General features: G+C 44.1%; 1 protein-coding gene across 1 annotated transcript in view; it reads left to right on the top strand.

Annotated features, from left to right (window-relative positions):
* Positions 1-20,820, top strand: part of UBXN7 (UBX domain protein 7) — a 44,156-nt gene extending 23,336 nt beyond the window's left edge. Inside the window, exons 7-11 of the mRNA XM_065411134.1 lie at positions 220-310; positions 2,242-2,369; positions 4,272-4,668; positions 5,551-5,630; positions 19,679-20,820. Of these exons, the coding sequence (XP_065267206.1) occupies positions 220-310; positions 2,242-2,369; positions 4,272-4,668; positions 5,551-5,630; positions 19,679-19,840 (858 nt within the window). The 3' untranslated portion in view covers positions 19,841-20,820. The remainder of the gene's footprint in view (positions 1-219; positions 311-2,241; positions 2,370-4,271; positions 4,669-5,550; positions 5,631-19,678) is intronic.
* Positions 20,821-23,967: the final 3,147 nt, after the last annotated feature.

Here is a 23,967-nt window from a genome sequence, read left to right as displayed (position 1 = left end):
TACCGAAATGAGTGTATATTAAAACAATTTTAAAAAACAGGTGTTCAGAACTAGCCTTTTTGGGTCTATGACCTTTCTACGCTAACAAAATCCACTTACTAATGTTTGGACAAGTTAATGGGAATTGTGTACATACAAAGTGTAGAGTATATGGTAAAATAAAGACACATTTTGTTCAGTTTTGAGGCATTAACTTTTTTCAAATTTGGTGTTCTGTAGGTATACCATGACAGTGAGGAAGGACAGAGATACATACAGTTTTATAAACTGGCAGATTTCCCTTATGTCTCCATTCTGGACCCCAGGACAGGTAAGATTAAGGACAGTACATATGATCTTCAGACAGACTGCTGAGTGTAACCTGGAATGTTTAGTTCTGCTTGTTTTTGGCAGTGCTAGTTAATATGGATTAAAACATGTAAATTATTTTGTAACATTCTAAATGTCTGTATACAAACAGCAATATTTTCTGAGAGGCACTGAAGCCGTTAAAGATTATGTGGACTAAGAATCTAACAAAAGAACTAAATGAATAAAAATCCGAGTTCTGCACAAATTTTGCGTAGTGATACTTGATTTCAGTTTAGCTTGCTAGCTTCATCTGTCCATTTGGAAAACAAAATTGGTAACACTTTTTGGCCAAATCATGAACTGGCTTTGAAGTGCCCTTTAAAGGGCCAATTTAAACCATGTTATAAACAAACATTTCTTTACTTGTGGTATTAAAAACACCTTAGACCGTTAAAGGTGAAATAATTTTAAAAATCTGTTCACTCACTAGTGGTGCTCTTTGTTTACTATTTTCATTTCTCTCTGCTTGAATAATGCAAATCTGAAGTCAGTTATTTACTTTAGGGTCTTAGTCTGCAAACTGACCTGAAGAAGAGCTCTGTATTGCTCGAAAGCTTGCCAATTTCACCAACAGAAGTTGGTCCAATAAAAAATACTCTCACCCACCTTGTCTCTTTAATATCCTGGGACCAGCACTGCTACAACAACACTGCAAATCAAAAGTTAATGTCATAGTAGCATGTTAGGCACTACCAGGAGGCTCAGAAACGATTATTTTAGTCACATCTTAATTTTAAATATCAGTGCAATATTTGGCTTTGACCCTTTTTTGGAATGCTGGACAAAATGAATCTACTGTGGTGTGGTTTTTTTAAGGTCCCCAAGGAATCTTCTGATTCTCTTCCCCTCCCCCCAAACCATTACTGGTCCTCAATTTCCTCATACTGAATTATTGGTTTCTGTAATGACTGCTGACCTGAGATTTCTTACTGCTAGATAACCATAAAAGAATCTGCATTACTGAAACTCAGGCTCGGATAATCCTCCTGATTTTTATGTATGAAGGTTATACATATAACTAAGGTTCTAACAGTAACTTTTCTCTAGTGCTCCTTCCAAAGGGATTGAATTGCAGTTTACTTAGGAGTCTTTATTCCTGGTGGGCTGCAGCCCTTTGAGAATTCCAAACCTCGCTATTCTGTTTAGAACTAGTCACTTAGTATGTGGCTATAGGAAAACCAGGTTCTGATATCTACTCCCTTCCTTCACTGGCCTTTTCATTGCAAGCTTAAGAAAGACCTTGCAGTTGTATTAGGGTTGTTCCATTTAACCTTTTGTTATATAAAATTAAGCCTTAGTTACTTTTGCTTCTCCAGCCTTGTAATCTTCCCCATTTATTCTTTTTTTAAGGTAGACAACAAATAAACGTATATTGTAATGAGTTAAGTTTATGGAAAGAAACCTCACAGATTGGGATGTCAGATCCATCCAGGCAAAAGATTGAGTTAGTCACGTTGAAGAAATCTTAACTATGAATTTATTGTCTAAAAACTTGAATTTTAACATTCCATTCATTGTGTGTTGGTATGCATACATTCTTGCATATAGGAAAGAAGCCATTACTTCTGTTCTGATGAGCACTTTAAACGGAGACAGGCTTGTACCTCTAGCTTGGTGGGGCCATGAATGAGGGTCTTTAGAAGATGTGAAAGCTCTGGAGAAAAGAACACTGCTTACCTTTAGTATAAAAAAGGTGTAGGGGCCTCCATAAATCCACCCTTGCTTCCTCACCGCTTCATCAGTTTTGCAGAACAAAAATGGACCTTTATAAAAACTAATAAGTATTATGTGCTTTAAGATAAATTTGTTTTATGCTCCTAGTTGCTAAGCAAAAATCTCTTGAGGGTCCCCTCAGTGAAATGAGGTCCAATGTTCCTGTGTGTTCCGTAGGCCAGAAATTAGTGGAGTGGCACCAACTGGATGTAACTTCTTTCTTGGACCAAGTGACTGGTTTCCTGGGTGAGCATGGGCAACTGGATGGACATTCTACCAGCCCTCCCCAAAAATGTTCCCGCTCTGTAAGTATAAGGCCTTGTGGGTAGGGGGAGGGAAAGAGAAAAACAGCACATTTGTGTCTGGTCCAGTAGAACCTCTCATCCCACTGCATGGGAAATGCAAATAGACTTGTGTGAACTAACAAGTGAGTAAAAGCACAAAACATGCAGATAATGCATCAGAGAAAGTACTTTCTCTCCTTTTTGATCAGTAGTTTTGTTTTGTTCGCTACTACATAATCTGTAGTATTTGTTACAAATGTAATGGCCATAGTAATATGAGCTTTGCTATTAAAATTGCTGGGTAGAAATGAGAGGTTTGTTGGATGTGAATTATGAGGTGTAAATATTAGAAAGGGTGCACTATAATTTAAATGTTGTTTATTTGATTGATGTTATGGGGGTGGGGAATTCTTCTCTGTAGTTGGGTTTTCAACCATCTGTGGTATCTCTAACCTCTCGACCCCACACCTCCAAATAAAATAAGAACTAAGTGGTAGGGTTGGTGTCTTGGAAGGACGGACTGAAAGTAAAGGTGAGAGGAAAGTACAGGTACTTGGCACTAGTGCTTGTTCTCCTGCCACCTGGTTCACTTGTACAGGTTTCTAGAATACAATAATCCTAAAAGGAAGCTTTTTAAAAATACTCATTGTGATTTTAATGTCATGCAAAATGACTTTCAGTAAACTACTACAAATTTCAGTACTGGAGTTAATCCATGAAAAGTGTAGAATGCATAATTTCCTATTTAGATTAGTTAATCTCAATAGAATTGCCTCTTTCAAAATGATGACGCTTCTGTCGCTCTTTACACAATTGTTTTTCCTGCTAATTGTACCCCAGACCTGGATTCTTACAGTTTCCAGAGGTTTTTTTGTGAGCAAATAAACTAAAACCCAAGCACCTTGCTGTAACTTGTGCAATAGTGAGTGATTCTTCAATATAAACTAAGCCCTGGTGAAATTTGCAAAAAACAAATTGAAGGGGTTGCAAGCAGAGGACAGAACCAAATTACTGAGTGATCTGGAAAGGCTAGGTCATCAACTAAAGAAAATTTGGGACTAGAACTGTCACCTCCTGAGCCCTGGGAGAGGGAGAGATTCATCCAGCAGCTGCACAGATCACATTAAAAGAGTGGTCCCCACAATGTGGGGCACAGCTCCTTAAGGGGGTGCAGAGGAATGTTCGTGGGAGGGGGCGCGTTAGGCCAGCCCCCACAGGGGCTGGGGAGGGAGCAATACCTACCTCCTTTCTACCCCCTGGCTGCAGCCCTGTGTGCGGCTGCAGCCCTGTGTGCAACTGCAGACCCACCCTGGGCCACCAGCTAGTACCTGCCGGCCCGGCTGCAGCTCTGGCCCCATCCTCAGCCCCCTTACCTCCGCACCTCTCCCTCCCCCAAGAACCCTGGCCGCGGCTCCCGACTGTGCCTCCTGGGGGGTGGGAGGCAGCAGGGATAAGGGAGAGTGCTACATGAAAAGTTTGGAACCACCACATTAAAGGGAGCTTATTACGACTTGCCTCTTTATTATAGACCTTTTAGTACTTTTCCATGCAGACAAATACTGTAGCTGCCATATGGAAATCAAGACTGGACAGTTGAAAGAGCGCAGGTGATCCACCAAATTATAAAGGTTTGGGAATGATTGAAATAGACAGTACTCCATGATCAGCATTGCTTCAGAGAATATAGTGGAGTTGGGGAAGGGGAGATGTCAATTGTGGAGAATTTACGTATTTCTCAAAAAGGAGAAATACTTACGGGCTTTAAAATTGTAGAACAGCTGGCTGCCACACCATTTAATCATTACACACCTATCAGGTGTCACCTGAGAACCCTTTGTTAAAGTCCTCTAATTCCTGTTTAAAACATTTTGCTTAGTTGTTTGTTTGTTTTTTTCATTTCTGTGTTATGGCTATATCAAACAGGAGAGCCTCATTGATGCTAGTGAGGATAGTCAGATGGAAGCTGCCATCAGGGCCTCCCTGCAGGAGACGCATTTTGATTCCTCCCAGGTCAAACAGGACAGCCGATCAGATGAGGAGTCTGAATCTGAGCTTTTCTCTGGAAGTGAGGAATTTATTTCTGTTTGTGGCTCTGATGATGATGATGATGAGTCCGAGAATCCTGCCAAGTCTAGGAAGTCTCCACACAAGGACTTAGGGTGTAGGAAAGAGGAGAGCCGGAGGCCTCTGCCTGAGCCCCCCACAAGGACTGAACCTGGAACAACATCAAACCATCGAGTAGTGTCCTGCATTGATGCTGGGATACTAGAGGAATCAGCTGACAAGCCTGACAGTGCAGTGGAGGGATTGGATGTGAATGGTGAGCTTTTCCCCTTTAATCGTAACTTAATTTTTTTTAAAAAAGCTTTGCAACAGCCTTTTTATATCATCAAGCATGTTTAAGTCCTAATTTTAAGAACACTTTTTCTGTCTTTATCCTTATTTAAAGTTTGCCATTTGGATACATCCCTCTGCTTTCAGCAGCATGAAATGACGTCACAAATCCCAAGAACCTGTTAATCACTGAACTGTAATCTGAGTTTCTGTTGTTCTGAGGGCCCATCTATATTAGAGAAATTGGCATTCGTGTAATGTAGATGTGTGTAGTGAGGCTCGCACCAGTGAGGTATGCTGCACAAATGTAAGTCCATTTTGCACTTATGCAGCAAATCTGCACTCGTGTGGTTGTATCGGTGCACATTTTCCTAGTGTAGATAGACCTCAAAAGTTCCTTTCCCTCCTCCCCCCCTGCTTTCTCTGCTGGTTGGCAGTAGGAGTACAGCAGTTTTCCACGAGACAGTGCAGCAGTGTACAAGTAGAGAGTGCACTAAAGAGAGGGGAATGGTATTCACATCAGTTTGGCATGCAAATAGTTATGATGTCAGCAGAGGGCTGCACCTTAATTCCCTTTGCTGTGGTTTCCCTGTGGAGATGGGGGGGGGGGGCGGGGGGGGGGGCGGTATCAGTCACTGGTTTTAACTTAATCAAAATCCCTGTTTTCTTTATTTTTTTTATTTTTAAAAATACATATAACAGAAGTTCATCTTCATGGACCAAGCTTTGCAGCTCACCTTTAAGACTTTTTTTGTTAATTTCCACACTAATCCTCTTTTCCCATAGAGTGAAGTACACCATTTAAATGTACAATAAAGCTCAATTCAGATGCCCTGTTGTTAACCTGTAGCAACTTACTTTACACTAGGACCGAAGGCACAGCTGATGCTAAGGTATCCAGATGGAAAGAGGGAACAAATTTCACTTCCTGAACAAGCTAAACTTCTGGTAAGTGAAGCTAATCGGAGATCCTTGTTTGAATGGAAGAGAGCTGAAACTAGATAATACTTTTTTGTGATGGCACTATGAAATTAGATTTAACCAAATATGAAAGTGATTGCTATACATATGGAGGGGCTTGTTCTGTCAGACTATGAGGCTTTTTCCTTGCTATATAACTATCTTCCCACATTACTCCTGAGGGCATTCTGTGCCAAAAAAATAAAAATTCTGTACCAAAAAAATTATGCGCACAATATTTTAAAATTCTGCAAAAAATTTTTGTCAAATAAATGTGGTTGCTCCAGCATGGCATTGGGGAGCACAGGGCACTGGCTGTACAGAGGTGAGAGATCACTGTGCAGCTCCCCCTGGGACACAGACTCAGCAGTGAGGCTGCACCCAATCCTGACACAGTGTAAAGACCGGGCCTGCCCCAGATACACCCCAGAGTCCTGCCCCTCTATGACAGGTTCACCAGGTGTGGGCAGGCAGGCTCAGCAAGGCAGGATCCAAGTATGGAGGGGCTTAGTGGGGGGCGGGGATCCAGGTGTGGGTTGAGAGGGTTCTGTGTGAGGCAATCTGAGTGCGGGCAGCTCAGTGGGGGATCTGGGTGCAGGGGGGATCTGGATGCACAGGGGCTTGTTGAGGGATTCTGGATGCAACGGTAATGGGACTCTGCAGGGATGTCCAGGTGAAGGTGGTTGGGGCTCAGCGGGGGGGGGATAGAGCTCAGCAGGGGGGTCTGGGTGTTGGGGGGCTCAGTGGGAGGTCCAGATGCAGCTGGTTGGGGCTTGGTGGGGTGGGGATCTAGGTGTGGATGGCTTGTCAGGGTTGTTCAGGTGCAGGGGGAATGGGGCTCATTGGGGGTGGGGGGGTTCTGAGTGGATGGGGGGGTGAGGTTTGGCTGGAGGGTCTGCATATGAGGGCAACTGGATGCACAGGGGTTGCGGGAGCAGCTCCCTGTACAGGGATCCCTGCAGCTGAGGAGCAATGGTTGCAGGAAGAAAGGGGGCGGGGGAGTGTGCAGAGCTTCCTTCAACTGGGGGATAAATCCGGGGGTGGGTCTGACCTGTCCCCAGATGCCATGCAAGGGATGAGGAAGTCCTGCCCTCCCCAGCCCAGCCGGAGCTAGCAGTTGAGCCCGGCGCAGGGTAGGAGCCACCAGCCGGGACTTCCACCTTCCGCCTCTTGCCTCACAGTGACTTACCTCTCTGGCGGCTGCCCTGGGCCCCTTGAAACATACTGCTGGGGAGGGTCGCAGGACAACTGTTGTGGCTTCCATGTCAGAAAGTCATTTTTCTGCGGGGAAGCAAAGAAATCTGCAGGGGACATAAATTTTGTGCATGCACAGTAGTGCAGAATCCCCCCCAGAAGTACCACATGCAGACACTGCTGGTGGTTCTTTGTTCTCACTGCCACTTCCAGTCCCTATACAGGCTCCCCAGAGTCTTCCCTGGTCCTAATGCTGCTTGCTTCTTTCATACGGTAACCCTTTCTAATTAAATACCTTTTCATCTTAGCAATTTAACGCATTTTACAAACGTTGTCTCATCTTACTCCAGCATTTTAGGTATTCTTTATTTTATAGTGAGCGAAACTGAGAGAAGTTGAGAGAAATTAAGTGACTTGCCCTTTGTGATAGACAGGAATAGAATACAAAACTTCTGATGCTTGGGTCCTCTTCTCTAATTTTGACTCCATATTTCCACAGCTCCCCTCTGGACATAGATAATAGAACTTTCCCCATAGTGGGATCCCCCTAACATGGGAATTTTTTGTCAACACAGTTCCTGGTGCTTTTCTGCACTGTTCCTCAGAACTGTTTACTATAGTAGAAAGGTGGTCATCTGGTAGCAATAGCATAACTCTCCCAAGTTTGAAGGCTTACTATGTTAAAAGCACTATTATACTACTAGCAACCAGGCTTGCTCATAAAGAGGGGTATGACCAGCAGTGACCCTGCAAACTGAGTAGACATAAAAGCCCTTTCTGGAATTCTCTGATGTCCTTTTGTAATAGTACAAAACTTCAGAGAGCGTTTGCTCAACTCTAGGAAGAATTGGAGGAAGATTGCTATTTATCATGCATCATTTAGCTGATACACTCTTTTAGTATGGGAGCAAGGCATGGACCTTATACTCTTATCAGGAAAAGAGGCTCAACAGCTTTCATGTGTGTTGCCTTCGTCGAATTTTTGGAATTTCCTGGAGGGACAGAGTCACCAACATTGAATTGCTCAAGTGGGCCAGTATACCCAGCCTGCAAACACTCCTCAAACAGAGACACCTTTGCTGGCTTGGGCATATGTGCTGAATGAATGATGGGCGCATCCCAAAGGATATTCTCTATGGCAAACTGGCAGCTGGAAAAAGACCCAAAGGATGCCCAAAATTGCGTTTCAAGGATGTGTACAAGCGAAACCTCAAAGAAATGGACATGGCTGTGGATAACTGCGAAGATCACACTCATAACTGCAGCCTTTGGAAACGAGCTTAACAAAGGTCTCCAGAGTTATGAGAAAAAGCAGTTCAGCTTAGCAGAGGAGAAAAGAGCTCACAGAAAGCAGAGCCCAAAGGGTTGAAACACCACCTTTAAATGTGTCAGATGCAGCAAAGATTCTCTCTTGATTGGGTCTCTTCAGCCACAGTCACGGCTGCCATAAAAATCATTACCGAGGACAGTGGTGTTGGCACAGACTGTTTCCACACTGGCGACTTATCAGGCAGCAGTGGATTTGCTGTGCCTTTCTGTTCCTGACTCTCCCCTTACTCAGGAACAGTCAACTATGGTAGCTTCCTTTTTCGGTGTCTTCATCATCACCCAGACTGGTTGCAGACTTCTCATTATTGTCTGCATCATTGTCCATACCACATCATATCCCAAGGGCAGAGTTTGTCTGCTTCCTTCTCAGTACAGAGAGGTTAACCGGCACCCATACTATCTTTGGTACTGACAACGATTGCAGTGCTGTCTATATCTGGAGGTCCGGTACCAGCTTCAACTTCAGTACCAACATCTGTTTATGCACTGCGTACGAGTGCAATCACCCATCACTACTTGAAGTGCCAGCTCATGTGCTGCTGTTGGTTCCAGTGATGCCTATATATTGGGCTTTGGATGTGACTGGCTCCGCCTAGAATTGCTCCTCCATTACCTTCAGACTACTTGGAAAGTTCTTCAAGATCAAGTTTGGAGACCTCTCCCACTCCTTCACCTTTGTATTACTGCTCTCAAAGCTTGTTGAGACATCCTGGGGTATCGCTCCTGCACTATGGATAAAGACTTTTGGCCTAGTTCCTAATGGCCACCAATGCCATACCCCAATCCACAGTGGCCTCCTTGGAACCCCTGGGAGGTTCCTCAGTTTGTGAGGTCCTGATCCACAGCTCAGTCCAGGACAGGGTCGCCTGTCCCCTGGTAATCTCCCTGCCTGAGCTGTTTGTGAAGCAGTCACAGACTGAGGGGCTCTCTGAGTTGGTTCAGCTTGAGCCCTTGTTACAGACACGTGTTGCCACAGAGATTTCACTGGTTCTGCTAGTGTCCTCTTGCTTGTTATCAGATGACATTGCAGTGCCAGATTCTTCATCTCCGGTGCCTGAGGATTTAAAATCCTATCAAGATCTATTGAGACAAATGGTTTTGACGGGTATTCAGACTGAGTTTAAGGAGAAAATGCATAAGTCAGTGGATATTCATTCCTCAGCTCCAGGAAGAATGTTTCATTTATAGGGAGAGTCAGTCTTGGAACTACAAAGTCTCTGTGGACTACCTCAGCATCCTTAAAACCTACTGTGAAGTGTACTGATAAAAGGCGGTATGTCCCCCCAGGTAGGGTTTTGAGTGTTTTTTTCCCCCTCACATCTAGCCCATAATTCCATTGTTGTGATGGTGGCAAATGAAAGACTGTGTCAGAGGAGGTATAAATCCACACCAAAAGACGACAGTCTAAAAGGTTAGATTTGATGGGGAGAAAAATTTATTCAACCTCTTCATTACAAGATATGACTTAGAAAATTGCAACACTATGTCCAAGTTTACAGATGAGTTGCCAGAATCCTCCAAGGAAGAATTGAAGGCATTCATTGCCCAAGGCTGTTTGGTGGCAAAGACTTTCTTGCAGTCGGCACTGAATGTAGCAGACCCTTTGTCCAGACTGTCCTCAGCTGTAATGATACCTCATGGCTGCAAAATTATGGCATAGCTCCTGACGTCCAACGCAGCATAGAGGCCCATTTTCTAAGAAAACTGGTGAGACTTTACATTCATTTAAGGATTCTCATGCTACTTTGCAGTCATTGGGAGATTTGTACCCTGGCCACAAAGAGGTGTCATTCTGGAGGTCACCAGCAATATCATTCATAGCAGTGCTTCCAACAGTCATCCTACCCTGCTAGGCAGCAAGAGTTCCCCAAAAAGGAACGTAAATCACAGAGGAGTCCAATTTTAATCAGTCAGCCCACTCTCTGCTAGTTTCAGGCAGGGAGCCTAATTGACTTGCATATCGAGAGTGGCATTCCAGTTATGACATTCTCACCATATCCCTTGAATTCAGGGACAGGCTGTCTCACTTCTGCAGTCCTTGGGAAACCACTACTGAGTCCTACGCACTGGGGGATCAGGTTATGCCATCCAACTTATGTTCATTTCCCATTCCTACCTCCCTACCCCATCCCTTTTCAGGGACATCTCTCACAAGTCCAGACTCTGTGCGCTTTGGGAGCTATAGAGGAAGTTCCTCCTTCAGCATTGGCAAGAGGAATTCTATTTCCTGATCTTCAAATCTAAGGGAGGGCTGAGATCTATTCTCAATCTTCTAAGTCTCAACAAACTAATGAGATTCTGCATGGTAACCCTAGCTACAATCCCTTCCTACATTGAGAGCAATATACCAAGTAATTGTGATCCACTCTTCAGGCTGCCTACTTCCATGTGGCAATTTTCCCAGCCCACAGGAAGTTTGAGATTTGTACTGGCAGGTCGTCATCATCAATTCACAGTGCTCCCTTTGAGGCTGAAGATAGGCCAAAACATGACTCCTCTACCACGTCCAGTTCACCCGTCATCTTTTTGATCAGCTAGGTCTGATTTTGAACAAAGGGAAGTCAACATTAATGCCAGCACAAACAATAGAGTTTATTGGGGCCTTGCTTGACTGTACGAATTTGAAGGCTTTCCTGATGATTGAGAGACTTCAGGTAATTTGTCATCCATCTATGCCTCCAGGCTCACCCTTCAACTAGAATCCGCATATGCTTGAGATTGCTAGGGTATATGGCAGTGTGCACTTTCATCGTTCAGCACATGAAATTGCATCGTCATCCTTTTCAAGCCTGGTTGAAATTAGTCTATCTCCGAATTGTCAGTTGATGGACAGCTTCATAAGGATGCTACCAAAGATCCTGGACTCCCTAGAGTTGTGGAGAAATCAGATCAATGTTTGCCAGGGTGTTCCCTTTGCCCACCCTTCTCCAACCAGGACTACAGTCACTGATGCATCCACAATGGGCTGGGGAGCCCATCTAGGGACATTAAAAGTTTAGGGGGTGGGGACCGAACAGGAAGCTTCTCTTCATATCAACGTTTCGGAATTTTGAGCCATTTAAAGTGAATGCCAGTCCTTTCAGACTGAGATCACGTGCACAGCTGTTCACATACTTACCAGTAATACTACCACAATGTATTATGTGAACAAGCAGGGGGAACTCACTTCAACCAGCTTTGCCAGGAAGGGAATTCTTTTTGGCACTCTTGCATCAAGGAGGGAAAACTGAGAGGTCTGCTGCTTGCCAGGAGCTAGGATTCACGATGTGACAGAGAGACTGCCGAGACTCATCAAGCCCTCGGAGCGCTACCCCTTCCAGCTTCTCCACGTGGGCACCAATGATACTGCCAAGAATGACCTTGAGCGGATCACTGCAGACTATGTGGCTTTGGGAAGAAGGATAAAGGAGTTTGAGGCGCAAGTGGTGTTCTCGTCCATCCTCCCTGTGCAAGGCCTGGGTAGAGACTGTCGAATCGTGGAAGTCAACGAATGGCTAGGCAGGTGGTGTCGGAGAGAAGGCTTTGGATTCTTTGACCATGGGATGGTGTTCAAGAAAGAGGAATGCTAGACAGAGATGAGCGCCACCTAACGAAGAGAGAGACGAGCATCTTCGCAGGCAGGATGGTTAACCTAGTGAGGAGGGCTTTAAACTAGGTTCACCGGGAGAAGGAGACCAAAGCCCTGAGATAAGTGGGGAAATGGGATACCGGGAGGAAGCACGAGCAGAAGAGTGCAAGAGGGGAGGACTCCTGTCTCATACTGAGAAAGCGGGATGATCAGTGAGTTATATTAAGTGGCTATACACAAATGCAAGAAGCCTGGGAAACAAGCAGGGAGAACTGGAAGTCCTGGCACAGTCAAGGAACTATGATGTGATTGGAATAACAGAGACTTGGTGGGATAACTCACATGACTGGAGTACTGTCATGGATGGATATAAACTGTTCAGGAAGGACAGGCAAGGCCGAAAAGGTGGGGGAGTTGCATTGTATGTAAGAGAGCAGTATGACTGCTCAGAGCTCCGGTATGAAACTGTAGAAAAACCTGAGAGCCTCTGGATTAAGTTTAGAAGTGTGAGCAACAAGGGTGATGTCGTGGTGGGAGTCTGCTATGGGCCACCAGACCAGGGGGATGAGGTGGACGAGGCTTTCTTCCGGCAACTAACAAAAGTTACTAGATCACAGGCCCTGGTTCTCATGGGAGACTTTAATCACCCCAATATCTGCTGGGAGAGCAATATAGTGGGGCACAGACAATCCAGGAAGTTTTTGTTAAGTGTAGGGGACAATTTCCTGGTGCAAGTGCTGGAGGAACTAACTAGTGGCAGAGCTCTTCTTGACCTGCTGCTCACAAACCGAGAAGAATTAGTAGGGGAAGCAAAAGTGGATGGGAACCTGGGAGGCAGTGACCATGAGATGGTCGAGTTCAGGATCCTGACACAAGGAAGAAAGGAGAGCAGCAGAATACGGACCCTGGACTTCAGAAAAGCAGACTTTGACTCCCTCAGGGAACTGATGGGCAGGATCCCCTGGGAGAACAACATGAGGGGGAAAGGAGTCCAGGAGAGCTGGCTGTATTTTAAAGAATCCTTATTGAGGTTGCAGGAACAAACCATCCTGATGTGTAGAAAGAATAGTAAATATGGCAGGCGACCAGCTTGGCTTAATAGTGAAATCCTTGCTGATCTTAAACATAAAAAAGATGCTTACAAGAAGTGGAAGACTGGACAAATGACCAGGGAGGAGTATAAAAATATTGCTCAGGCATGCAGGAGTGAAATCAGGAAGGCCAAATCACACTTGGAGTTGCAGCTAGCAAGAGATGTTAAAAGTAACAAGAAGGGTTTCTTCAGGTTTGTTAGCAACAAGAAGAAAGTCAAGGAAAGTGTGGGCCCCTTACTGAACGAGGGAGGCAACCTATTGACAGAAGATGTGGAAAAAGCTAATGTACTCAATGCTTTTTTTTTTTGCCTCTGTCTTCACGAACAAGGTCAGCTCCCAGACTGCTGCACTGGGCAGTACAGCATGGGGAGGAGGTGACCAGCCCTCTGTGGAGAAAGAAGTGGTTCGGGACTATTTAGAAAAGCTGGACGAGCACAAATCCATTGGGCCGAATGCGCTGTATTGGAGGGTGCTAAAGGAGTTGGCAGATGTGATCGCAGAGCCGTTGGCCATTATCTTTGAAAACTCATGGCGATCCGGGGAGGTCCCGGATGACTGGAAAAAGGCTAATGTAGTGCCCATCTTTAAAAAAGGGGAGGAGGAGGATCCGGGGAACTACAGGCCAGTCAACCTCTCCTCAGTCCCTGGAAAAATCATGGAGCAGATCCTCAAGGAATCAATTCTGAAGCACTTAGAGGAGAGGAAAGTGATCTGGATCAGTCAGCATGGATTCACCAAGGGCAAGTTATGCCTGACTAACCTAATTGCCTTCTATGAGGAGATAACTGGCTCTGTGGATGAGGGGAGAGCAGTGGATGTGTTATTCCTTGACTTTAGCAAAGCTTTTGATACGGTCTCCCCCAGTATTCTTGCCGGCAAGTTAAAGTAGTATGGGCTGGATGAATGGACTATAAGGTGGATAGAAAGCTGGCTAGATCGTCGGACTCACCGAGTAGTGATCAATGGCTCCATGTCTAGTTGGTAGCCTGTATCAAGCGGAGTGCCCCAAGGGTCAGTCCTGGGGCCGGTTTTGTTCAATATCTTCACTAATGATCTGGAGGATGATGTGGACTGCAGTCTCAGCAAGTTTGCAGATGACACTAAACTGGGAGGAGTGGTAGATATTCTGGAGGGTAGGGATAGGATATAGAGAGACCTAGACAAATTAGAGGATTGGGCCAAAAGAAACCTGATGAGATTCAACAAGGACAAGTGCAGAGTCCTGCATTTAGTACGGAAGAATCCCATGCACTGCTACAGACTAAGGACCGAATGGCTAGGCAGCAGTTCTGTAGAAAGGGACCTAGGGGTTACAGTGGACGAGAAGCTGGATATGAGTCGACAGTATGCCCTTGTTGCCAAAAAGGCTAACAGCGTTTTGGGCTGTATAAGTAGGGGCATTGCCAGCAGATCGAGGGAAGTGATCATTCCCCTCTATTCGACATTGGTGAGGCATCATCTGGAGTACTGTGTCCAGTTTTGGGCCCCACACTACAAGAAGGATGTGGAAAAATTGGAGAGAGTCCAGCGGAGGGCAACAAAAATGATTAGGAGGCTGGAACACATGACTTATGAGGAGAGGCTGAGGGAACTGGGATTGTTTAGTCTACAGAAGAGAAGAATGAGGGGGGATTTGATAGCTGCTTTCAACTACCTGAAAAGGGGTTCCAAAGAGGATGCTTCTAGACTGTTCCCAGTGGTTCCAGATGACAGAACAAGGAGTAATGGTCTCAAGTTGCAGTGGGGGAGGTTTAGGTTGGATATTATGAAAAACTTTTTCACTGGGAGGGTGGTGAAGCACTGGAATGGGTTACCTAGGGAGGTGGTGGAATCTCCTTCCTTAGAGGTTTTTAAGGTCAGGCTTGACAAAGCCCTGGCTGGGATGATTTAGTTGGGGATTGATCCTGCTTTGAGCAGGGGGTTGGACTATATGACCTCCCGAGGTCCCTTCCAACCCTGATATTCTATGATTAGCCTCACAGTGGCACACTTACCCCATGCTCAGAATCAGTTAGCCAACCACCTCAGCAAAGTTTTCTTCCAGAATCATGAATGGTCCCTGAAGAACAAGGTGTTCAGAGATTGTGGTATTCAGCAATTGACCTGTTTTGCAACAAAGGACGAAAAGAAATGCAGTCAGTTTTGGTTTGGAGCAGGGCTCAGTCTGAGCTCTTTAACCAATGCCTTCCATGTGGGCTGGGGACGGGAGATGATGTATGCTTTCCCCCTGTTCCTGCTAATTCCTCAATTTATCCTCAAACTGAAGTTGGATCATGTCACATTGATACTGTCTTAGCCAAACTGGTGTGATGAGTGTTGGTTCTTGGACCTTTTTCTGTTCAACCTTCCAGACCTTTTCACCTTCTCCCAAACCTTCTGACACAATATCACAGTCAGTCAGATTTGGCATCCAGCGCTGATCAGTCTACATCTCTTGGCAAGATCTCTTCCCAGATCTTGAACCAAGACGACTGCTGCATCCTGGCCTCCACCCAATGTCTGTCAAAACCTGGTGGTCCAAGAAGCTAGTAGTACTATAGCCTCAGCCTAGACACTACCCACGAGAACCCTAATTGGAAGATCACCCAGCTCCACCAATTGGTCCAACCACACTATTTCAGGCCAAAGGAGGCACAGGAAGTCTGTCTGAGCAATAAGGTGATTTCCTGTTATGGCTGCATTGGACCCTGCTTGTGCCTGTCTCTTTCACCTAACCCTGTTCCTGATTCCTGCTCTGCTCCTGGCTCCTGCCTTACCTCTCTCTTCACATCTGTTCCCACCATACTCCTGTTCTGTGCTTGATCCTTGTGTCTCCTCCAGTTCCTGCCTCACCTCCAATCAGTTACCAGTCCTGGCTCCAACCCCAGCCTCTGACTTGTGACCTTGACTCTGGCTTGCCCCTTGGCTCTGGTGATTGGAAGTTGACTCTGGTGCTGACCCTTGGCTTCATTCCCCACCCTGGACATCTGCTCTGCCCACTAGCCATGTCTCCTGCTATGACTACTAGGCTGGACCACCTACATCCCATTCCATAACACATAGATGAGGAGGAAGAATAATGCTCAGAAGCAGTGCAGTAGAAAGCTCTCTGCAACGAGTACATATTTGGCCAAGTAGAAGTGTTTTTCAGTTTGGTCTCTAGCTCGAGGAATCTGGCCAAGGCCAGCACTCATTCATGACTCCTTGGATTATCTGTTGCATTTTAAGTCCTCAGGTCTGTCTCTAAGTTCGTTCAGGGGTCCACTTAGTGGCTATCTCGGTGTTCCACCTGCCAAGACAAAATTGACTTCCTTTGGATAACTGCCCTGTGGCTAGATTTTTTTTTTTTTTTTTTAAAGGTGGTGGTGGTGATCTCTTCCTTCCTGATAAATAGCACTATTGTGAGACCATAATTCAGTGCTGGCTGCCCTCACAGGACATCCATCTGAGCCCTTGACAACCTGTTCTCTGTCCATTCTTTCACAAAAGACAGGTTTTCTCATGGCAGGACCTCTGTACATACAGTTTTTCAAGAATAAGTTGGCCCTAAGGACACGTAAGAAATGTTTGTCTAAAGTGATTTCAGTTTCACCTTAACAAACTATGTACTCGCCTGTAGTTTTTCCTAAACAGCCCTTGAATACAGAGGAACAGCACCTTTAAAGATTGGATGTGAGATTGTTTGGCATTCTATTTGGAAAGGACTAAACCATTGTTCACCTTGGCTCTTTGTGTCTTATGCGGATTGGGTGAAGGGTCAGGTGGTTTCTGTGCAGACGATCTGCAGATGGATTACTTCTTACATTACGGCAGCATATGGAGTAGCTCAGTCTATCCCTCCACAAAAACTGGTAGCTCATTTGACAAGGGCCCAAGCGGCTTCAGTTGCATTCCTCAGCGTTTCTACGTTGGACATGTGCAGAGCAGCTACCTGGTCTTCAGTGCAGCTATTGCGACTGCATCTAGATCAGATGCAAACTTTGGAAAGGCAGTCCTGTGGTCATTCTTTAGGTAGATGCTGAGCCCCACCTCCTTCAGTTACTGCTTGTAAATCACCTGAGTGGAATACACGTTTGCAACCACTCAAAGAAATAAAAACAGCTACTTACCTGTTCTATAACTGTTGTTCTTTGAGATGTGAGTAGAGATGTGTATTCCACGACCTACCCTCCATCCCCTCTGCATCAGAGTCTTTAGCCTTGGGATTCCAGTGGGAGAGATCTGATGAGGGTGAGGTTGGTGCTGCCCTTATATAGGCATAGGAAGGTGACTGGGCCAAAGGGCATGGAATATATGTCTGCATCCACATCTCGAAGAACAACAGTTACAGTACAGGTAAGGAACCTTCTTTTGCATGTACAGCCTTAAATATACCCTTTGTGCATATGAATTCTGGTAGTCTGTGATTAATAACTCTTCCCCTGATTACAATAAAATATATAGTTAAAAAACAAATTCTACCACCTTGGCTAAGGTCCTTTGAACCTTCTGAAGGCTATTGTCACTTACACCTGTGGCGAGTTCCCTCTGGGGTGCCACCTGCAACTGAGGTACCACTGAGCCCCCCTGACCCACCAGCCTGGGCTCCCTATCACACTGTGCTGCTGTGATAAGTTGCCAAGCTCTCCAAGCTTGCTCTTTCACCAGCATACACATAGGTAGGGACATACCGAGCTGCAGTACTTACAGGCTGCTGTGATCAGCTCTGCATGGGGAGGTTACAGCTAAGGAACTGCCCAGCTGCTCAAAAGCACACCACCCTTTGGAGTGTAAACCCAAAATTATACTGCCTTGCACTGGCCAGAGATCTGTACAGCGTAAGCTCATGAAATTCGCCCCCTCCCTCAATGTGGAGAGGAAATATGCAACAGCTTTCTGCTCCAAGTTATAACTCCCACACACTGTTTTTGCTTTATCACAAACCACATTTATTAACTACAGAAAGAAAGATTTTAAGTGATTATAAGGGATAGCAAATAGATCAAAGCAGATTACCTAGCAAATAAACAAAAACGCAGTGTACTAAAGAAGTAGCGAATTCTCACCCTAAATTATTATTTAAGCCAGCTGCAGGCTCTTAAGGGGCAAGCTGCACTTGCTTGAAGCTTAAAACCCCGGGTACTGCGTTCATAGGTTAGAAATCCCTCTAGCCTGGGTCCTGCACTTCCCCCACCCCCAGTTCAGTACATTTTACTATACAGTTGGCTGTGCAGATGTGCAGCCTTACTTAGTGGCACACTTAATGTGTACTGCAAAATGTGCTGATCCTTATGCAGTTGTCGAGCACTTTCAGTCAAATCAGAGCCAGGTTCCAAAGACCGTTCTCCATGATGGCTATTTCCATGCTGAATTGTTTTTTACCCTCCATGGTTTGTTAGTGTTGTCCAAAACAGTCATAAGAATTGTTTATAATGACGAAAAATTGCATTTTGAAGTTAAAATAGAGACGGTAATTAATGGCAGTTGCCATTACACTAACATTGAATGTGTTGAAAACTCAGACTATTCAGCCTTTAATTTTTACCAGTCTGGATGTTGCTTCATTGCACACCATTGTTCACAGAATATGCTTGCACTCTCAATACTGCCCTATTATATATTCCCTAGATAGATGGGGGCGGGGGGAAACCAGAAGCATATGTTGTGTTGGCTCCACTTAAAGGATTGACTCATACTTATCTTCCCGTTTTCCATGTCTTTTTCCTTCTTTCACTCTTTCGGGTTCAAACAGGCAAAGAAAACAGTGTTAATGTTCTTTCATAGTAGCATTTCCTGTGAATGCCTGCTTTGAGGGCAGTAATGTACAATAAATAGCTCAGTTTCACACTCTGCAGGTAACATTGTTCTATGCAGGAACACAGCACTGCTTTTCATCTATGGCTGTCAGATTTTGTTGTCTAGAAAATGTCTATTGCCTACCAAGTGGCTTGAGGTGTACGGACAGGGCTGGCCTTAAAATGTTCAGGGAGGTGTGAACAGCAAACTTAACTGATTGATTTTTAAATAAAAGCGGATGTAGAAGAATTTCCTTTTTCTCTCCTGTTCTTGAAAAGTGGCATTTGCTTTCCTATTATCCTTTCCCCCCTGCCCCGTTTCTGTTTGCTATGTTGTTGCTTCCTTCTTGCACCCCTTTTAACTATCTCCTGTATTCCTTTCTCTCCACAGTCCACTTTTCCACACACGGTGGTTCTACACATGGTTTTTCCTTTCCCCTCCTCTCCTGACATGGGCATTCATCCACCCTTCCTGACACATTGCTGCTGTTTGACTGGTTGAGCTGGATATCTCTTCTTCCTCACACATTTTTTCCCCTCTTTTCCTCCTCAAAAAAACCGCAATGTTGCCATTCTAGGGAGAGAAGCAAAGGAGCTAATGAGGGCAGTTTACAAAGAAATATATATTTTGAGAAAAAGAAAAAGATTAAATTGTAGGTAAAATATGATGAACTCAATATGGTCCTGTTCAAGTAACATAGAAGAGTCACTTGTTTCACAGAGGATCATTTAACTCTTTCTAGTGGCGACTACTAATAAACAACCAAGGGGCTTCTACCTTTGGATATTTTAGGATTCTCTTGCAGGTGCCATTTTGTCTTAATGTGTAGTCCAATATCCAGCTTGCTTGCATTAATATGCTAATATCTATTTCTCTTCTGTTAAAGTATTCATTAGCTAGGAACCATTTGGTTTAATAGTGTCCAGTATTGCAGTCATGGGAGCTATAGGAATGTGTACATAATACAACTCCTTTATTACCTAACTTCTCACTCAATGCCCTTTTATCCATGATCGCAAACGTGAATATTTCAAAGAAAAAGTTGTCTCTGTACTTGATTCTGATGCAAATCAATACTTTTCTGCCTTTTTCTTCAGGCTCTCGTGAAGCATGTCCAGTCAAAAGGATACCCTAATGAACGTTTTGAACTTCTCACCAACTTCCCTCGAAGGAAGCTTTCTCACCTGGACTATGACATCACATTGCAGGAGGCTGGCCTGTGCCCTCAAGAGACTGTCTTTGTGCAGGAAAGGAATTAGCACCATGGCCTGAGCTCTCCCAGCCTCCCTCCCCTCCTCCTCTTTGCCTGTGATACCAACGCACTAAATATGCAGCTGGGCTCATGGGATCACCGAGCTGAAATCAGGCAGGCAGGCATTTGCCACATCTCCCTCTTCCTCCTTTCTCCTAGTCTTGTGACCAAATGAAAATGCTAAAATATGAGCTTTCCCAGTTTTGGGCTTGGAAAAATCATGCTCTAATTGTGGAGGAACATGCCTCCTACAACTGCACATCCCTTTCTCAGAATAAAAGGGTAGTCTGTGCATCCAACATGCTGGGGTTAGGGATGGCCATAACAAACAGATATTTCTCACCGCTACCCCTAAAAAAAAAAAATCTATTTTGTTAATATATTTTATTTTTATTGAGAAATACCATGTGGCTAGGCACTGAGTTGTCTCCCTACACAGAGAAATTGTAATTTGCAGTAGAGTTTTTCTTGGTTTTGGTTTTCTACACAAAAGGTCTCCATTAACCTTACAGCCATGTGAGGATCCCTTTTCATGTCCTTTGCAGAATACTGATTTGCTGGAAGGATGTGGTGTGAGCTATGTTTAACAATTCAGGCTGGGCTTGGTAGATTACACATGCATATTTTCCCCTCTTTTCCTGCTGATGAGCTGACATCTTGTTTTAAGTGAGGGTTGACCTGCCAGGGGATTTGGCAAATATTTAGCATGCCTGATACGGGAATTGGATGCTTGGTCTGGAGCTGAAACCTCCTGTTTTCATAGTTAGAACTTACCTCCAGAATCTATTCTCTTATTCCAAAATGTGGCCTCTTTGTTGTCAGGACTTTATTGGTGGTGGGATATTGTAAGAATATCAAACTTTCCGTAAAACTTTTGCCATCGTACAACTTAAAAACTAATTTGATTCTTTGTTTCCTAGGTAATTCACTTTCTTGGGGCAATAGGGCTTTCACAAAGCAGTCTGGCTATAAGATAAGAAAAGTAGGTTCTAGTGCTGAGGTTCCTTTTATTATAAATTATATATATTAAAAAAAAAAAAACCACCTGTCATTGATGGACATCCCACTAATTTAGAATGGTCATTTTATTGGCTCACATCATCAGGGTGACTTGAACTCTCTGGGCTATTTGAGAGCCTGTTATCCCACTTCCCAATTAGAACTGCAGTGAAATATATAGAATTGTATCTGTAACAAAAGTTTTATGAGTTGTGTAAAGTAACAGTAACTAACTTGTGTCAGTATGATTTGGGCTTTATATCTCTCAAAGCTATAAAAACTGTCAGTGTAAGCCATACATACATTATGACTAAGGAATCAGTTAACCAAACATACAATGCAACGTACAGTGCAGCCAAGTAGCTTTTTGCACCATGTACTCTCCTTTGTCCCCAGATACTTTACCCTGAGTCTGAGCCCAACCGTGTTCAAGGATTTACAGAAGACTGCAGTGAGACAAAACCATTTCATTGCTAACTCATCCTTTTACAGACACTAGTACTGATGCAGGGTGTTCTTTTGTAACTGATAGTTTGTGTTAGCATATTCTGCATTTGTGGAGGAAAACAAGCTGCTTCACGTTGGACATAAAAATATAGGGTTAAATTGAGAATCAGACAAAACTGGCAGTTTGTATAGTGTGAAAGATTAGCCCCGCCCCCCAATGCCAATGGGCTTCATTGTGTTTGTCAGGAAATCTTATTTCCTGGCATCAGTGTCAAAGAAAAGAATTAATGCTGGCAATAACTATTTCCAAGCCAGAAAAGAACCCTCTTAGTGGATGGCTAGGAATATAATGTGGGATAAAACTTTTCAAGATACTTTGCCTTTAATTTCACTCCAGGCTGCATTCCTACATTAAAGGATGTTACATGGGAAATCATGGCAATGACCCAGTTTATTCCTTATGGGTCTTTGCAAGCTAACACTCCTTTGCCCTTAAAACTGAGAGTTCTTATATATAATTATACAATTGTATAAATATTTATACAAGTATATTTATATAATGCTTTATGAATGGATGATTTGACTAAAAGCACTCACATTGCTACCACTTTTTGAGTTCTGCTCCAGGATACAAAAGCCAGTTCTGATCTCCATTCCCTGTCCAGTAGTTGAGTCACATCAGAGGTGACTTGTTGAGACTCTAAAGTGCTAACTGATCATTGCCACATTGTTCTCAAAGGGGATTATTCCTCCACTATACTGACCTGAGAAAGAGAACTGCAACAATCAAAGAGAAAGGGAGTGCACTGGTGGTTGTGGGTGAAGGGAAAATGGTGCTTCTTAAATGGAGGATCCTCTGAACCACAAAATACACAATTCAGACTTGGCTGTGTAGGGAGAGGTGTAGCGGTAGTCTGTATCATTTAGTTCTAAATGCTTTCCTGGGCTTCCAAGGGCTAATTGAAATGATTAACTCTGACACTTGTGTGCATGAATCTGTTTGCACCTTCCCAACTGGTGAATGTCTGAAGAATCTGAGGTTTAAGAACACCAAGACTTAGTATCTAGCATTTCTCCATGGGCTATTCCTTGTCCACTAAATTGATTACGCCTGCAAGTTTCTGTGGCTCTCCCTCATGTCCCTTTATGTACATGGGAGTGAGGGCCTTAGCAGTCCCACTAACTCTTGTGCTAAATTATTTTTGTTTGGTTTGGGGGGGGGAGGGGATGCTGATTGTTCAAAGTAATTTTCTGATTGGGTAGTTGGTCCTTTTTGACGACATACACTCTGTTATGATTTCCCTGAATAATTCTGTACACACTTTACATTGAATGGATGGAGGGGAACTTCTCTTCCCAAACCCCATTCTTAATTAAATGGTGACTTGAGCTGCAAGGCAGCCAAAAGCCATAAAAGCGCCTTTTTATTTTCTCTCCCTGCTCAGTTGCAAGGAGCTGGACTCTCTTATACTGGCCATCTTGCATTACAAATCTGAATTTGGAGTCCTGAACCAGCTTTTAATTCAGCTTTAAGTTATGTTAAAAGCTGCCCACCCACCTCTCAAGCAGTCTGGTCTGGCAGGGAAGCAACAATTATACTTTGAAAAGAAGCCACTCATGCTTTTTAGTGGTGGAGGTATGAAAAGAAAATCTGCCTCTTATCCAGTCTGGCAGTGGTGCTCAGCCCTAGATTTTTAGCATAATGTAAGCTGAATTGGGAGCCTGCAGCTTGCTCCCAGTTTGTTTTTAGGCAAATGACAATTTTAAAAAGAGTCCAGATGTTGGACAGGGAGGGAGGTGAGGGATTTCACTTGTCAACTGCCTTTTCCTTCTACTCCATCCCCTGGCCCAACTGTACTTTAACTACTGCGTGATGAATTTCTATACACTTTCATATTCCTCCAGTGATCACTAAACTGCCATTTAATCTCCCAAACTTATTTTCATGATTTTAAGCAAGTTGAAAGTAGCCATTGGCCAGAAACTGATGAAGAAAGGCAGCTCAGCTCACTGAGTTGGAGATCTGAAGAGACAAGATGTCAAAACTCCAGGGAACCTTAAAGGGAGGAAAATATAACAATAAATATATCCATAACATACTACTTTCTCTTGTGCTGTGAACAATAGTAGAAAGGTATTTGGTGGATTAAACCCCATTCCCCAAAGAAACTGGCTTCTAATGTTTTTTGGTTTGGGTTTTTTTGAGGACGCTCACAGTGGCATGGGTCCTCCATTTTAAGTATCAGTAGCCGAGGTGGTGATCACTTATTGTACCAGTGCACACCCATTGAGAATTTTTCCTCTTAGAAAAGCGAGCTAGCTGCCTGACTTAAATACACAGAAGGTTCAAATATATGAAATACTTCCTGCACTATGGCTATTTCCAGTTACTTCATTTAACACTGAGTAGGTCCTGGCAATTGTGGGCTGAATAGCTGACTGGTCATGGACTAAAACATGATCTTTGTGCCAGGCCCTCGTAGCTTGTCTCTTCCCAAGAAGCGGTTAGTGCTTGTTCTGGTTGGGTCCTTTATCTTTCAGTTCTCTGCATCTCTTCCAAAGTCCCAAGTTCCCCCATATACACATCTGTCTTTTTAAGACCCCCATTGCAAACATCAACTACATAGTATGGCTAAAGCATTGTAGTTCGGACTCTCAAGAGTCAGTCATAACTGTAATTGGCCAGAG

The sequence above is a fragment of the Emys orbicularis genome, chromosome 9 (assembly GCF_028017835.1).
Source record: "Emys orbicularis isolate rEmyOrb1 chromosome 9, rEmyOrb1.hap1, whole genome shotgun sequence".
Classification (NCBI taxonomy): domain Eukaryota; kingdom Metazoa; phylum Chordata; order Testudines; family Emydidae; genus Emys; species Emys orbicularis.
Note: the sequence above shows the minus strand (reverse complement) of the source record. Positions and strands in the feature narration are given on the sequence as shown.